At 39.7% G+C, this 17283-nt stretch overlaps 1 protein-coding gene across 2 annotated transcripts in view; it reads left to right on the forward strand.

The window, feature by feature from the left end:
- Positions 1-17283, forward strand: part of LOC110961574 (glypican-5-like) — a 70212-nt gene that overhangs the window by 35410 nt on the left and 17519 nt on the right. Inside the window, exon 9 of one of the 2 annotated variants that reach the window (XM_022209252.2) lies at positions 8937-9066. In XM_022209252.2, the coding sequence (XP_022064944.2) occupies positions 8937-9066 (130 nt within the window). Of the gene's footprint in view, positions 1-8936; positions 9079-17283 lie in introns of both variants that reach the window. The other variant, XM_022209251.2, reaches the window with a different exon arrangement.

A 17283-nucleotide genomic window follows, 5' to 3' on the forward strand; every position in this document is an offset into this window, starting at 1 on the left:
ATGGTAATGTGGTGATACGATTTGCATGGTGGATTCATAAAGTCATATGAATACGATCCCACAAAATGATACATGAATGTTACTCATAATGATGATTCATTATTTGTGCTGAGGACCATGTGGCTGTGGAGCCTGTAGAGACAGTCGGACATAGTTTGCTCGCCAATAAAGGATTAACCTGGCAATGATTTGTATTTTTTGTTATTGTCAAGTAAATCTAATATGAGACCAAAACCAACACTGTGTTAGTCTATAGGTCTCTCAACACTCTCTAAGTTCTGAAATTCTACCCACTGCTACAAAGATATAAATCTTTAAAATATGTCTATGACTATGGTTTTATTTTCTAACAGAAGCGCGATATAATAAAGTGAAAGAGCAGGGAATAGTCCGCAGCTTTCTCTCTCCATTCTTCACCTCATCAAATATTATTCAAACATGAGTAAATAGTCGATTTCTTATGAACTATTTTCGGTGGTGGATTTGGTGCACTGCAAAGAACTTATGACAGCAAAATGTATATGTGGGATGGAATAAATGTGTCCATTCTGCCAGTAATAAAAGACCAGCACATCCGGCTCAGAAGTGTGGTTCACTGATGTGACATGAATAGTTTCTGGACAGTAATTGAGCTTTATGGCACTGAGAAGTAGCAGCTTTGGTTACAGAAGCAGCACTTTGGATCACTTCATGATTGGTTACATGATGTCTATTGGCAGTAATGAAGAATTGTCAGACTTGATCTTTAAAATAATATTCCTTATAGCCATAACCATGAAGCTGATGAAGCCAGGGATAAGATTTCAGGCTGTGTATGCCTCTCAGCTGGGTTTATACTGGGTCATTCAAGCTTGGTTTCACATACGCTCATCCTGCTGCTTTGTCAGGAAATTTTGGCATCGCATTTGAACACACTGGATACCCCGTGGCATCAATTTTTCAACAGCAGGGTAGTCTGATAGACCTAAATCAGAGTGTCAGAAAAATGGTGCCACAGTCCATAGTCGAGTGTCCTCGGCTGGTGTTATCACTGCTGCTCTGTGTGGGTAATGTTGATGTGTTTTACCCCAAACCTTAAACAAAGCAAGGTTTGTGAGGCGCATAAACCTAACCAAAAAGCAAGTAGAAAATTAACTGGAAAAAAGACACAGGGAATGAACTTCAGTCTGCTGGGTTAAAATCCTGTCACTTACAATACCACCAGGCCTCTTGTGTAGCTATTTTCTGCTAAAAACACCTCCTGTACTTCTATCGACATCAGCTATTTACATAGGTGGCACCAACACCAAAGGACACCTCATGCATAACTCTAAGACCCCGTGGCTTTGTCAGACACAGTGGGAATGAGAATGAGTTGGTCATGCTGTATGTAGGGAGCAGTGGCTGATAAATATCATCTTTCACGGATTCCGATGCCGATTATTAGTAAACAAGCAGATTTATCGCTGATATTTGGAAGTGATATATATTTGTAGTGAAATTTAAATCTTACTCCAACATGCCTTCAATTATGTTGTACTCAAAAGACATGAATTAGATTAATTTAATTAAACAAGAGCTTTTCTCCATTTAATCTTCATTGTTGATGGCAGTTTATTACTTATCGTGCATCCAGTTAGATACTGCAGCGGGATGTTACTGAATGCTGAAGAACACTGACTGCACATAGAAAGAGGTGGCTGCTTCAGAGTCAGAGTAGCACATTTGTAAATGCACTTATTTGTATCAGGAATCCATTTAAAAAAAAATAAAATCAAGAACAAGAAAAATATAATATCATATCCAGTACAACCGAGAATCATTTGACCCCTACCACGAAGGCAATATATATATCGACTTCTGTGAGGACTGTAAGAACTATCATGGTCAACATGAGCTCTGTTTGGGCTTTTTGATGTGGGTGGAGATTGTTTAAAACAGCATGAAATTAGGTGGGAAAAGGCTGCGTTATGTTCGACCTGTCGGTGACCAGAAACACGCATTTAGCAAAAGCATTTCCTGTGATCATCAGCTCAGTATCACAGTGAAACAGCATGAGTACAGCAACACTCAGAGCAGAGCATCACGATTCCAATTCCATGAATGAAACAAGATGGACCTTCGTACTGTATCATAAAGTGAATTACAGAATCTCAACAGTCTCCACTTAACCTCTTTCATCAAGTCTGAATCTAGCTTTGAAAATGACTAAAGACACCTGTCATGTACTGGCACGTATTTTCAGTTTGTGTAAGCTTGTCTAAAAAGCCTGATACGTTCTGTTAATCTAAGCGTTGGTGACGGTTACAGAAAACTCATTGGATGGAACATGCTAAGGTTTATTTTTCTCTTTTTGCTGTTGAAGCTCTTTCTGTGCTCCGTCTAATTTGGGTGTTGAGTCCATTAATCACGTTGCGTTTACATGGATGGAAAATGCCAAGTCAGCATCCCCCCGTGCCACACGCACAAACACACACACCGCACGTGCACCATGTAATCATTTATGGATGAGATTTGGTTTCTCAGGCCCATTAATTCTGTGTAAGGCATACATGTCGCGGGCATACATGAGTTAAAGAACATTCAGGCTTCTGTGAATGCTAAATGGGATTCTATGAAGATCAACATACGCTGAGGATAAGGAAAGTTAGATCAGTATTTATGGATCTGTAATTCATGCCTGCTGGATTGATCACGATACTATTAACAGGTCACAACATGAACCAAAGAGCTCATCTGCATTGCAAGCTATATTCTGTTCCAAAGGATGTGCAGTCCTTCCATCTTTTTAATAAACTGAGAGAATGCACATAAACAAACACACTGCTGGTTTTGTCTTTTGAACAAGTTCAGTCACCTTTAGAAATTAAAGTCCTGGGCTGTGTTTCTTTCATTCTAGCTGCCCTGGTAATTTCTCTTTGGAGGAGGCGCACACATAAATGCTCGCCATTTATTAATTGTTATTCATGGCTGTCATGTGTGCCTTTAACACACTCCCACAACAAGGATGAGAGCAGGAAGCAAATATGAAACAGGACAAAGAAGCTTCTCTGGAATTTTAATTATTTCATCAGCCTTGTTTTGAAGGTCTGTCTCTCCCTTCGTCTCTTCTTATCTCTCACTGTCCCAATTTGTATTACGTGTTAATCAGACCTTTGCAGCAGCGGCTTGTGTTTCACACGGGCTTTGCAGTCTAATGGGATTCTGTTAGTGCAGCCACTCGTTCATCCTCTCAATTAAAATTTGTATGTTCATGCTCAGCCAATCAAGTTGAGTCTAATCAACCCTGTGGGGGCTGCCCCGTGTCGAAAGGGCAGCACTCCCCCCACTGCTCAGCTGCTTTTTTTAAGTGGCAGCAGATGACAGCATGGGCAGGGATGGCTTCATTAAAACACTGGAGTGTATTAGATCCATTGACAGCGTTCAGTGATCCTAATTTCACTGAGGAGATCAGAGTTTGTGTCTAATCACACACTTATCTCCATTTTATTACTCCACTAAGGCGGAGCTTCAGCGGAGTTATGTAACAATCGATGTACGTTTGTCTGTCTGCCTGTTAGCAACATTAGTATATCTTCATGCTTACTGGGGGATATTTACACCCCCAAGGAACGTGGCAGAATTATATGACGATTGGTGTTCATTTGTCTGTCTGTTAGCAACATTACCCAAAAATGGACAAACGGATTTGGATGAAATTTTCAGGGAAGGTCAGAAATGACACAAGGACCACCTCATTAGATTTTGGCCATGATGCGGCTTTTTGTCTGGATCCATGGATTTGTTAAATATTTCTGTATCATTGCTAGATAGCAGCACAGTGCCACAACAGCCATGACAAGTTAACACTATGTCAGCTGCCTGCTGACGATCACATGACTGCGATCCTACTACAAATCCACCAGGAACAATTGATTAAATTGTGGGGGTGTTTCCGAGTCCCATCAATTCCTGTCACCTGCTACATATTTAGCTAATGCAATTCTCTATCCATACCTCACCCAAGGTCATTTTGTTCGTGGGTCCATGTATATTAAAAGGCCAAATTCCACAGTGGTTTGACTTCTGCCACAATTTTTTTTAAGAGTTCAACCGTCGGAAATGATAGGGCGACTGTGCAGCCTTGACAGACTACTGCACTCTCTGAGTGCTTTTCTTGTTTAAAGGATTTCACTATAATGGGAACTACTCTTAGTTGCTTTTTTAATGAGAGTCAGATAAGAAAACTGATGCCCCTCTCCTATCAGGCAGCAGCCAATGAGCTTGGCTTAGCACAAAGACTGGAAAAGTAGGGAAACTGCTATCTTGGCTTTGTCCAAACATAACAGAATCCTACAACCACCTCTAGAGCTCAGTAATAAGCACACGTTGTGATAATGTGCAGCACTGATTCCAGGAAGTCTGTAGTCACCATGTACTGATAAAAATAGTAATTTAAAGAGCAACTTGTAGGCCGGCAGCCTCAGGGGATTGATGTGTAAGAAGAAGAAGCAGCAGAATGTAGTTTTATAAATGTGTCTATAATAACAAGGAGAATAGTTTTTGAGTGTTTTACTATCCTCAGAAATAACTATTTGGCTCACCAAAGGGAAAACAAAACAGCTAGGTCCAGTTAAACAATAGGTAGTAACAGTAGTGTTGACACTGAAGAAGTTGAAATTGTGTGTTCATGCAGATATGACCACAGCTTTAATAGCCTGCTGGGTGCAGGGACAGATAAGAACTTGGATACATAAAGACTCTCTGCAAGAAGTGAATTAGTGGTGTAAGAGTAACCAACGGCAGAACAAGGAGGGTGTCTTCCTATGAGACATTTGATAACTTATGTAACACTGTGTTATGTTGCAGTGCTAGTTTGCTATTACTTATCAGGATACAAGACAGCTAATATTGACTGATACTGACAACAGTATAAATATTACCTTACACAGAATCTAGCATTTGAGAATCAGCTGGTATTGGTCATATCTCACTTGTCTTACATGAATTAATATCACATTTTGTGGTGCCGCGTGGGAGAGGGAGGTGGGGGAGACCTGAGTAATTTAGAATTTTAAAAGAAAACTCACAGGTCACAGTTCATGTTTTGGTTGAGCTGAACGTTCGACAGATCGATGATCATTGCTCCTGCCGGTGCCGGCAGCTGAACCTGCTGCTGATGCTTGAAGCAGCTGTGTGCACCGCAGGAACCACGACAGCTACGAGCCTCTCACAGCCATAGATTAGACATCCCATCCAGAAACTCTATCACACCTTCGGAAACATAACCCTCCTGTCTGAAACGAGCGCTGCACAGCACCACATCTTTCATGACCTATTTAACAGTGAAGTCTCTCCACCTGCACAAAACACACTCGCAGAAGAGCTTGTTAGGAAAAGTGTGGACTCCATGTTCTAACAGGCTGCAACCTGCACACAATAATTCACCATGTTGAAATACTGTGAAAAAGTAATTAACAGAAATCCCAGTTACTTAGACTAACTACCAGCTATTTCTACACGGTGTGCTGAGACAGCAGCAACTCTCTGATGTGATGTAATGTGACCTGTTCTGGAAGAAAAAGTTTTCAGAAAAGTTGCTCTGAAAGAAACATTGGCTTTCGAAAGCTTTGTTGAACTTATTCCAGAATTTTGCAGAACCACTCATTATAAATAATTACCAGTACAGTTGCTGGATCATTCGTAAAAGGTAAGTAAGTTATGCGGAGGGTTTTTGCTGGTTTCTGCTGCACATTTTGTCGTCAAGCCTATCTGGATCTTTCGCAGAGCTGTTTACGTATAACCATTTGTACAACATGATACTGTTGATAATTGATATTTTGCTAAAAACCAAACAGTTACTTGTCAAAGTGTTCATTGTTGGACTAGTAGAAACAAAGTAATTCATACAACTGCCATTTATTACCTTTAGATTTTATCCAGATTTGATTTTCCAACCTCTCTGTGCTTTTTGTGTATTTTTGTCGTATGCAAATAAAAAACTAAGACCAAAAGTCCTCACCTCAGTTTTCCCTCCTCTCATTAATTAGACTGGACAGCCCATTCTGGAGTAGCCACCCTTGAATAATTTTATTTGTTGGCCTGTTGGTTTCACTGGAGAGTTTCAATGCCACATGGCCCAAATTCTGCTTAAATTCTAGACTTTCCACATGACTAAGAAAACAGTCCTGGTGGAAACATTGCTGTAATGTATTTTTGTCCTCCCTCAGCCCTCATTTGCAGTCCGATGACATGATAGTGAATCACCACACAGTGCCTAGTCTGTCTCCATGTCCCCTCGGACATGCTGTCATATAATAACCTTGGTTCCCCTTGTTTCCATGGCTGCCACACACCTACAGCACGGTGGAGGCCAGATGTCCCTCTGTTTGCTTCCCATTTTCACCTGTCCAAGCAAAAAAATACCTAATACATAGACAGTGAGCATCACCAATTACTTTGAAAATCATGTGCTTTTTCTAGTTTTTGATGAAAATACTCACATAACAATAGCAAATTGTTATTCACATATTACTGTATGTATGATGTACTTAGTATAACTTTGATCCAGTTACATGCATGCATATATAAAGCAGTATGTGTCAGTGAAAGTAGCAGCAGTTCATACCTTATGTTTTTGTGTTAAAGAGATTGTATTTGTAAGGCAGAGTCAAAAAGACTTTAAATACTGAAGAGTCAAATAGATTTTGGCTGTTTACCAACAAGAGACTCTTTCCCTGCATGACAATGAAGCTTTAAAAGATGTTTGCAATTATAAAATCCTGAACAGTTGACTCTCAGCTTGGCCTTTTGTAATATTTAATTTCCAGACATATTTCACCAGTGTAAGGTAATATAAATCATTACGATAGATGTCACAATCTTTATGCCATCACAGTCGCTGTATATATAGAAGTTTTATCTTTGAGAAAAATAAAATGTCAGTACAATATATCTTTTTCCTTCATAAAACTGGTGGCTGTTTGCCTTATCGCCTTCCTCAGCTGGAATTTATATATTACCTACCTTGACTCTTCACCATACACATTTATCATACTGTGAACCAATTATATGTTCCTGTCGCCGTGTTTGGGTGAGAACTTAATAACTAAAATTTTGGTTTGGTTTGTTTTGTGGTTTCTTGCTTGGAACAAAAGTTTGTGCTGTCTGTTATGAATACAGTAATCAAATTGTACAACCACTGACTGAAACAAAGTGAAAACTCAATATTTGAGTGGATGTTATAAACTTTTTCCTCAATAGTAGAGCTGTAGGAGACATGAGTTTTCTATCTGGGATCACAATTATGAAACACAGCACAGCATCACTGTAACTTAACTGAGTAGGAGAGAATATGGATTCATTCAGAGACAGCATGACCTCAGTTACCCTTTAATGTACACTCTGACCAAGACCTGTGTGCTTTTGTTTATGTGTTTGTGTATGTTCTGGCCATTTTGTGCCTTAAGTTGGAAAAATACAGCAGAACTACGACTATTTTTAGCTTTAGCATTTCTTCTCTATGATTGCTTCAATATCATTATCATTTCACAATTATCAGAGCATTCTAAATTCAATTTATTTCCATTCAATTCAAAGGAAATATAGCTTCACACTGCTAAAGCCAGTTTGAAATAACAACAAAAAACTGTATCTGACCAGAAGACATGTACTTTAGCTATTAGATTAATATCACACACTTACAGATAAGTTAAAAATAACTTGAAATAAAAATACAGTACTTTCCTGACCTTTGCTGTTATTTTTTGTAATGCTTTGTTTGTTGATTTGCGAGTGGAAGCTTATACTCTTTGCACTTAATGTAACTCCTTCTGAGGTTTGTGATATGCCTTAAATTGGGGGGGGAAAGCAAACAACAAAAAAGAAGTTTAGAACCTACAAAACCTACAACAATGCTTGAAATTCTATGAGACTTTACTTGGGAATCTTACACAGGTCTTAAGAGTGAAGCCAATGCACACTTGCCCTAAACCTGCATTGTTTCTAACGACCAGCAGGGGATGACTCCTCCAGAGTGATTGCACAGATGTCTATGAGAAAATTACCCTACATTTTCCTATTACGTTTATAGTCCCAATCACTATTTTGAAGTCTTCTTCAATTTAGCATGTTATTGATTTTCTAAAACATGCTCACATTTAGAGAAAAATATATGATAAATCAGAGTTTGTTTTAGATCGGAGCTACCTTATGATTGATGGATCGCTACTGTGTCAGAGAGCGTAGTGTCCTTTATTTGTTAGTCAGCCCTTCCCATTATTGTTTTTTTTTTATACTAAAATTTTGATGGTCAAATGCCAAACTCAAGGCTTCAAAACCAAAATTCACAAACCAGTGGGTGGCTTCACAGTCCCATCGGTCCATCTTAAATATACAGTCTCTGTTAGGCACAGCAGTGTTTTGAGCTAAATTTTACAATCAGCATCCAGTCAAGCTCGCCGGTCTGATGCTTTGCAGGTCATATTTACCAGGTCCACATTCTTCGTTAAACCTTTGTGCATGCCAAGATTTATTAATTTGAACTCAACACAAAGTATTTCTGGTTCTGATGGAAGTGTAATTTGTTTTACTAATATTTAAGTAGTGGACAAAATAGAAATTTTAACCTAATAGTGGTGCTGGATAAAAAGTTCAGGTACTACCTGAGTGTTGAAAGTTTATCTGAGGAGTCCTTTAAAGAGTGCACAAAATTTTATGATAATTATCGCTTTAGTTGTTGTGACATTTGACTCAAAAGTCAAGGAAATGACCAAAGTTTGTAAGATAAGCCCTCTGATGAGCATGAATATGTCGTAAACTTCCATCCAATACTGGTGGACAAGCTGACCAACGCTGCCATCCTCAGAGTTACCCCACCAGCATGACTAAAGATGTAAATGTGAGTTTTTGTGTATCTTAGGAGTGCATGTGTAATGTGTTTGGACATTTGCGTGTGTATGTGTGTGTGTTTTCTTTAGGAGCTGTTAGTGGAGCTCGGCTGGGCAAGCAAAGCGAGAGGACGAGGGGAGGAAGAGGAGGGAGGGAGCGCGCAGACAGATGGAGGCAGCGGAGACGACTGTGATGATGAAGATGGCTGTGAAGCATCTGGTGAGGAGAGCGGTGAGTCACGCGTGCACACAAACACACGGGCAAGCACACAAAAAGAGAGGAACAAACATTAGCAAACATACACCCACGCATATACGGAGTTGATGCACTTTTGCAAGCTTGTCTTTTCACTCTGCAAATATAGGGGTTCTGATTCCTACATTACACACGCGCATACTGTATATATACACACACTATTAATAAATAAAAGGCAACACACACACTTAGTTTATTGGCGTGGTGGAGATTCTAAATGCTGCAGCCGCCACATATCGTGTGCCAGCAGGGAAATGCCCAGAGGGAGGGATAGTACTGAGATGGATTCAACTGTCCTCCCTCTCTCTTCCTCTCTCTCACTTTTTCCTTCTCCCTTTCTGCTGCTCTCTGCACTTTTTTTTTCTCCTTCTCAGCCGGGATAAAGGATGCACTAACAACCAGGTCACCACAAAAACAGAAATAGAAAAATAAGCTGAAATTATTCATTTATCTCTTGACTTATTCGTCGAGCTTTAACTTATACATAATACATGGGTGTCACAGGGAGATCTGGGAACTCCTTGGAGCCTTGAGGCAATCCCACAGAGCGAATGTCGTAAATGTTTGCTATGATTTAAATTGTTGATGAGATAAAGTTGCTCCATGTTGAGGTTACTGGCCAAATGTAATGTTTTCTGTCCTTGATGTAAGAAATATTTTCAGTGCAGCGTTTCCCACAGATTTAAAACGTGTTTTTGGTTGAGCTTCTTCTTGCACTGCTCCCACCAGCCTGAGAGCTCTGCTTTAGAGTACTGTGTGGTCCTTAGACTCTTAAATGTGATGCACTAATAAACAAACTAGCTTTTGGTTCTAGGTAAGCTCAGCGAAGCAGCTCTGTTCCACAAGGCATTTCAGTGTTTGAAAGGGACAATAGATAAATGTCTGTGTCTAAAATGTTCTTTGCATTGTGGAGGTTTGCAATTTTTTTTTAAATTGCCACTTAGCACATTTAGCATCAGGTAGCTCACTTCACCCTTGCATTATAGGAGAACCTACAGTGTCCACTAATGCTACCACTAAGCCAACATAAGAACTTTGATTCAAATCTCAAGTACTTCTCTCCAAAATATACAATTCTTGACTTCAATCCAAATTAAAAATTAAAAAACCCTAAAAGGCTGAATGGGGCTGTGTTGATTTACTGTATCAAACTTAAATTACTTAATTCAGTAAATTAACACAGACTGAAAAAAATGTAGTTGTTTTTCATTCTGGTTCAAAGTTCTGCATCTGTTGTAAAACTGATCACACCCAGCATCACTAGCTGTGGTTCCATGATGTATTTTATGTGCATTTAGAAATGTCACATTTGAAAAAGTTAATGGAAACTGCAAAATAGAAATAAAAAAATATTTTAATGTTTGATTTAGGTGTTTTTTTTATGTTTGGAAAAAATGTTACACATACCCATAATACACATGACAGGAGTTGGTCACACTTTTCTGACATAGTGAACATTACATGACCAATAAACCGATTCCACTTATTTTATTGCTGTCGTCTCTTGATAGCATTAAACGCGTTGAATACCGTAGACATGAATGGATAATTACAACTTTCCATATTTTTTAAAAACTTCTTTCCATTTTTCTCCCGATGGCCAAGTTTTGTTTTTTCCTTCTTCTTCAAGGTGTTTTAGGTGGTAAACAACTGATTTTATTGTGGCTTCTTTACTCTCTTCATTACTGCCTGTACCGTCACCCTCAGACGACACTATACAGTTTAGTTTATTTGCTTCGAAGCAAGCCTAATTCGCATTTTCTCATTATTGTTTTTTTCTGTTCAGAAGTGCTCTCTTTTGTAGTGTAAACACACTCGACAGTGTGTTCACAGTGTGCTGACATCCTGAAGTATACGCATTCAACACTTCATTAAGGCAATGCAAAAACACCATTTTCTGTGGGTGTTAAGTTACACTTTAATATAATAAGAAGGCAAATTACACTGCAAAATAAGGAGGGCATGACGTCAGTGCTCTAAGCAGCAGTTGCTGCCCTGTACATGACCCTTTTCCAACAGATCCCTATTCATTTCAAGCTAGAGAGAGGTGTGCAAACAAAAACACCTAACAGACATCTGCTATGTGAATTAACCAGTGTCCTTCTAACTGTGACAGTGTTTTTAGGGATGACCCCATGGCTTATAGTAAGAAACGTATTCAAAAATACAGGTTTAGTCTGGTTTAATCAGAATCAACAGCTGGTTTACACTGGGTCTTTTACATACAGAAGCAACCTTTTTTCAAACACATCAGTGCAAACAGATCTAGTATTTTGTGAGTATTATGTCATCTCCAGCCAGAAGCCTGTAGGATAAACAGTTCAGCCTTGCTGTAATCTATACGCTGTGGAAAGCTTTACGACCCACGTCTATCTTTAGCTGGAAAAACACATACATTGATCAACTCGTCAACGTATGTGAAGACCTCAGCCACCTTTATGGTGATGGAACTTTCCATGACACCCAAGTGCTTTGTAACTTAGTCTCTGTGGTCATATTGGTGCTGACCCGCGGCAGTAGTTTTCAGGTCAAATCAATAAAGTCATAGCAGGAGCGTTTGTTGCCATTTTCTGTATTTTCATTAGGATGGAAATTGTGCTGCAACAGCACCGAAGTTTTATTGTTGGGGGTCAGCTTGTGCTTGCGTCACGGGATTGATTGTCATAATTCAGTAAAACAGGACTCATTCTTCTGCTTCAGCACCTTGTTACTCATGATCAGAGGTCGTGTCATCCTCATGGGCGCCCTGGTGATGTCATCTCTGTCCCCGAAGGCAGAATCTAACAGGGTCAAAGGTCATTGTCGCATTCACTATCCCTGCACTGTCCTTCTCATTACTGGAGTCATCAGTGTGTATTCTTACTGTGGTGTGAAACGCCATTGTAGCTTTCTGGCCCATTGTGCTTTATATTTTATGCCGGGTTGCAGACTCAAGCTAGGCCATGACATGACCAAGTGGAAAAAGCAAAGTTATTTTCTATCTTTATGTATACTGGGGGATATTTACGCCACCAAAGAACGTGACAGAATTATGTGACAATCGGCTTGCATTTGTCTGTCTGTTAGCAACATTACTCAAAAACGGACTAGTGGATTTGGATGAAATTTTCAGGGAAGGTCAGAAATGACACAAGGACCAAGTGATTAGATTTTGGCAGTGATGCGGCTTATAGTCGTCTGGATCTACAGATTTGTTAAAGATTTCTGTATCATTGCCAGATAGCGGTACGGCTTCACTGTAGCTATGACAACAGGTGAACACTACAGCTGCTTGCTGATGATCGCATGATTGCAATCCTACTATAAATTGACCACTGTGGACTTATTAGACTTATTCATCGGAAATGATACAATGACTGACCAGCCTTGGCAGAGTACTGTGTTCTCTGACTGTCTAGGCTGCTACATCTTTCCTTCTCTGTCACTTTCAGAAGACTCCGATCAGTGCTGTATGTAAGTTCATCTGTTATTCAGCGCTTGCACATATCTATGTACCACTCAGTCCTCATTAGGGTGTTGGGGAGACTAGAGCCTATCCCAGCTGACTTAGAGTGAAGGCAGGGAACAGGTCCAGCTAACTGAATGTTAACATTTTCATTCATAAACCACAATATTTCAAAGCCATTGGCAGAAGATTACAAATGATAGCCTCATTTATGTGCAAAATTCATATTTTGCATTTTAGAAAGGGGTCCTGCATTTGCACATCAGGAAAAACAATGTAATCAAACATGCTTACTGGAGTACTGAGGTCTTCTGTTTTTTCAAATTTCTTACACTTAAATGTTCCAGATCATCAAATTACTATTTCTATTAAATTAATATTAGATAGAGATAACCCACAAAACACAAAACACCATTTTAAAATTACAGTTTACTGAAGATTTATTGAAAATCAGTATCATCCCTGTGAAAAAGTAATTGGCCCCTAAACCTAATAACTGGTTGGGCTTCCCTTAGCAGCAACAACTGCAGTTAAACGTTTGTGATTAGCTTGTTAGCTTGTGTTCAGTACTTTACGTCTCCATGGAGGAGTTATTGGCCCACTGTATTCTGCCGAATAGTTTTAATTTGGCCACATTAGATGGTTTACAAGCAGGAACGGCCTGTTTGAGGTCTTGCCACAGCATCTAAATTAGATTCAAGACTGGACTTTGACTCGGCCACTTCAAAACCTTCATTTTATTCTTTTTGAGTGACTCAGAGGTGGACTTGCTTGTGTGCTGTGAGTCATTGTCATTCTGAGAACCCATTTGAGCTTTAGGTCAATAACTGGTGGTGGATATTCTGCAGGAGGATTTTCTGATAGAGAGCAGAATTCATGGCCCCTTCAATTATGACAAATCATCCAGGTCCTCAAACCATCACACTACCACCGCCATGTTTCCCTGCTGGTATGTTCTCCTTGTGAAATGGAGTATTAGCTTTACAGAAGATTCCAAAGTTCCACCTTTGACTCATCAGTCCACAGGATGTTATCCCAAAAGTTTTGGGGCTTATCTAGACATTTGTTTGTTTGTTTTTTTAAATCCCAGACAAGCCTTCATGTTCTTTTTGGTCAGTAGTGGTTTGGGCCTTGCTACTCTCCCATGGGTGCAGTTTTCCCTTAGTGTCTTCCTTATTGTAGAATCATGTAGACGTACTTTTACTGAGGCCAGTGAGGTCTGCAGTTCTTTTGATGTTCGTCTGGGTTCTTTTGTGACTCCAGCATTAGATGTCAGTGTGCTGTTGGAGAAATGTCGGTAGGCCGGCCACTACTGGAAAGGTTTACGACTGTTCCATCTTTCTCCATTTGTGGATAATGTCTCTCACTGTGATTCTCTAGAGTCCCAGAGCTTTAACAATGGCTTTGTAGCCCTTTCCAGATTGATAAATGTCAATGTTTGTATCTATTCTTGAATCTCTTTAGAACGTGGCATGGTGCTGCTTTTTGAGACCCTTTAGCTACTTCACAATGCCAGACAGGTTCTACTGAAGTGATGTTTAGATTCAACAAGCCTGGCAGTAATCATATAGGAGGGGAGACTGGTGAAATTGAACCCAATTGTCAAATGAATTTCGTCATTCGGTCGATTCTTAACTAAAGGGGCAGTTACTATTTCACGAAGAGAAAGATGGCCTGGACAGCATTTTTCCTTCACTAAATGAAGTCATATTTTAAAAACTGCATTTTGTGTTTTCTTGGGTTATCTGTATTATATATATATAAAAATAGTGTGATGATCTGAAATATTTAAATGTAACAAATATGCAAAAATAGAAGATATCTGAAGGGGGGCCAATGGTTTTTCACAGCTCTGTATGTACTGCAACACCCCCTTCTTTAACAGCTCTTAAAGTAAAGTACTTGTGGGTACATTTGTCATACCCTTCCCATTGACCTTGATGTGTCACATCTGTAGAAACTCACACCTCCCGCTGGGCCTGAAACTATTGGCTATTTACAGAGAAAATTGCTGGTTATGATTTAGCGAGCTGGTGGCAATGTGTTGGGATCTTGCCTTTCAGGCCACAATGAATTCCTGGAGAGAGAATCTCCATAAAGAGTGACAAAAGGGGATTTTCTGCATTTCCCCTACTTGTCGGCATCTCTATGCATATAAACAAGCCTCACATGCACTGAAGCTGAAAGAGTGATGCAGGATCAACCAGACCACACAAATCACAGAGATAGGCCTGAAAAACTCATTTACTCTTTTATTTATTTGTACATTTTATGTCTGAATTGTCCATTAAATCAGTAGTCCTGAGTTAAATTATGAATAAAGTACCATAAAATGAATAAAAGCAGTCCACCTGTGGTTGTTCTTATAGATCTGCCACTAAATCTGTGCTCTCTGACTCTCCTTCTTTAAAATTCTGTGTACAAGCCATTTCTCTAAATCCGAATCACTGAAATGTGGAGCTTATTATTTCGCAGGAGAGGAAGAGCACAGAAACAAAAACTCTGTTTGCGTGACAACAAGAGTGTTTGTGAATGTGTGGATGTGCACGCACAAATGAATCTTTATAGCCTCTCGCTTGTGCATGTGTGCCCAACATGTGCTTTACGTGTAAGATTTAAAGGCGTTTGCATTTGTGCAGACAGGACATCTGCATCTTCAGTGTGTTTGTGTGTAATTCATTGTGTTTTGTGGATGCTGATTCTCTGTCTGACTGACTGAAACGGATCCAGTAGTGTGTCGCTTCTTGACTTATAATGTCTTTCTCAATATCAACCTGCTGTTTTCTGTAACACATGATTGAGCTTAAGTTCTCTCTCTCTGTCCCTGTCCTGCAGATATTAAGAAAGGCGGGTGAAATCAAAAAGAATATATTGTTTCTTGGTCGTAATTAACTGTCATGACATCCAGGCTTTATTAAAAACTGAAGAAGGACAAGAGAAGAGTAGGATGAGAGGGGGAGGTGTGGTGCCAGGCGATATCAGCCAGGAGCAGAAATCAAGCTCCAAAACGCCATGCCTTTGTTTTATTTATGTGGGCCATTTAACAGTGAGAAGTTATTTTAGTCCTGCTGAGACAGTACACAGTCTATTATTATTTGATATAAGTCCATTTTCCACATCAAGGCAAGTTGATCTCAGCCCAGAGAAGGGAGAATCACTTGGCAAACATTGTTCGCACATCAAAAGCAAAAGGAAAAAGCCAGGCATCCGAACATAGTAGCACTTAAAAGCAGTGAGCTTAACTTAGCGCTGTTTGTGCCATTGTATTTATTTATTTATTTGTAAGAGAGAGACAGTGAAGTCAAGCCAGACGAGCTGATTATGTGGTTTATCCTCACACATTGTTCTCGTTGAGGTTAGCCGTTGATATAGGCCAATAAGCACAGAAGTCTCAAAATAAAAACAGTAATATTGCATCAGCAGTCACATTTAGTTACTGTTAGCTATTTTTTTTTGTTTAAATTATGTATTATTTTGTAGGGGACTATTTTTGTTTCTCATTCACTGTTCTTTCTTCGTCTAGCCATTTCTCACCCTCCCCTTTTCTGGAATTCACCAAGATTAAACTGATTGATTTTCTCTCCTCAATCCCTTCTTTAACTGCCCCTTCTCCGATCTCTCTGTCTCCCCAGACATATCCAGGTCCTATAACGTCAATAATGTAAATGTAATCACAGCTTCTCGTCTCATCTCTTCTTCTTTTCTCGTTTCTGTTCTCTAACAAATTAAATGCTGTGTCACCATAATTGCTATGATATAAACTGTGATGTGGTGGTGGTGGCGGTGCTGGGAATACTGAAACCTCCAGGTATCCATGAGTCACATAACAACCACTAATGCCGGTCTGGAAAGCACCAAATCTTTTCCCATAAGACCCCAGGCTGCTTTCTCTTACCCTGCATCACTGGTAATGTATTCTGGAACTCTTTGTGTCTTTACCAAGTACAAGTGTACATTGGTGTGTGAGTGTGTATGTAAGAGAATGTGTGAATGTGTACTCGCAAGGGGCACTCAATCCCCGTAACCATAGTTACCAGGTGGTCTGTCCTCCCATGGGTCCCTATTTGATGACAATGAAGAAAGAGAAAGGGAGGAAGGGAGGAAGAGATGGAGAGATATATTAAGGGAGGAGGTGTGGCATATTTTGTGCCATCTCTCTTGGTCAAGTATAAAATGCATTTGTGCAGTGGGCTTCCTGTATATTCTCATTTCTTCTGCTGTGATAGTGAATGTTCAGTTTAATTTCCAGTTAAAATATTGTCAGTATTTGGTTCTAACCATAAACCTGCAATAAATAATAGAAATACAACAGGATATTGTACACTGCAGAACCATTTTCCCTTTATTGCCCTCCTTCCATGTATCTTCCCTCCATCATCTCTGCCTCGGCTCTGCTGGCCTCTCCCCCACTTCCCTGGGGCCAGATTCGCAAAGCCTTTTAGAAGCTATTTCATCTTAAAGGGAAAGGCCAGTGTTTTCCACTGCTTAAAAATGCTGCCCCTCTGCCCGAGGACAGTTTGATCTGCATTCGTAAGCATCCACTGCTGTCCAAAGAGAGCCAGAAAGAACAATAAAAAGTCTGGCAAGGCTTCTAATCTGCACTGGTGACTATAAAAGTTATGTATAAAAGTTCCCAGAGCGAGCCTTTGAACTGGATTGATCAGTGCTATAAAATGAAACTGCTTTCTTTGTACATGCATACACTGGAGAACATTAGAGTGCATAACATCAAATGA

This window comes from Acanthochromis polyacanthus, chromosome 4 (genome assembly GCF_021347895.1).
Source record: "Acanthochromis polyacanthus isolate Apoly-LR-REF ecotype Palm Island chromosome 4, KAUST_Apoly_ChrSc, whole genome shotgun sequence".
Lineage (NCBI taxonomy): Eukaryota > Metazoa > Chordata > Actinopteri > Pomacentridae > Acanthochromis > Acanthochromis polyacanthus.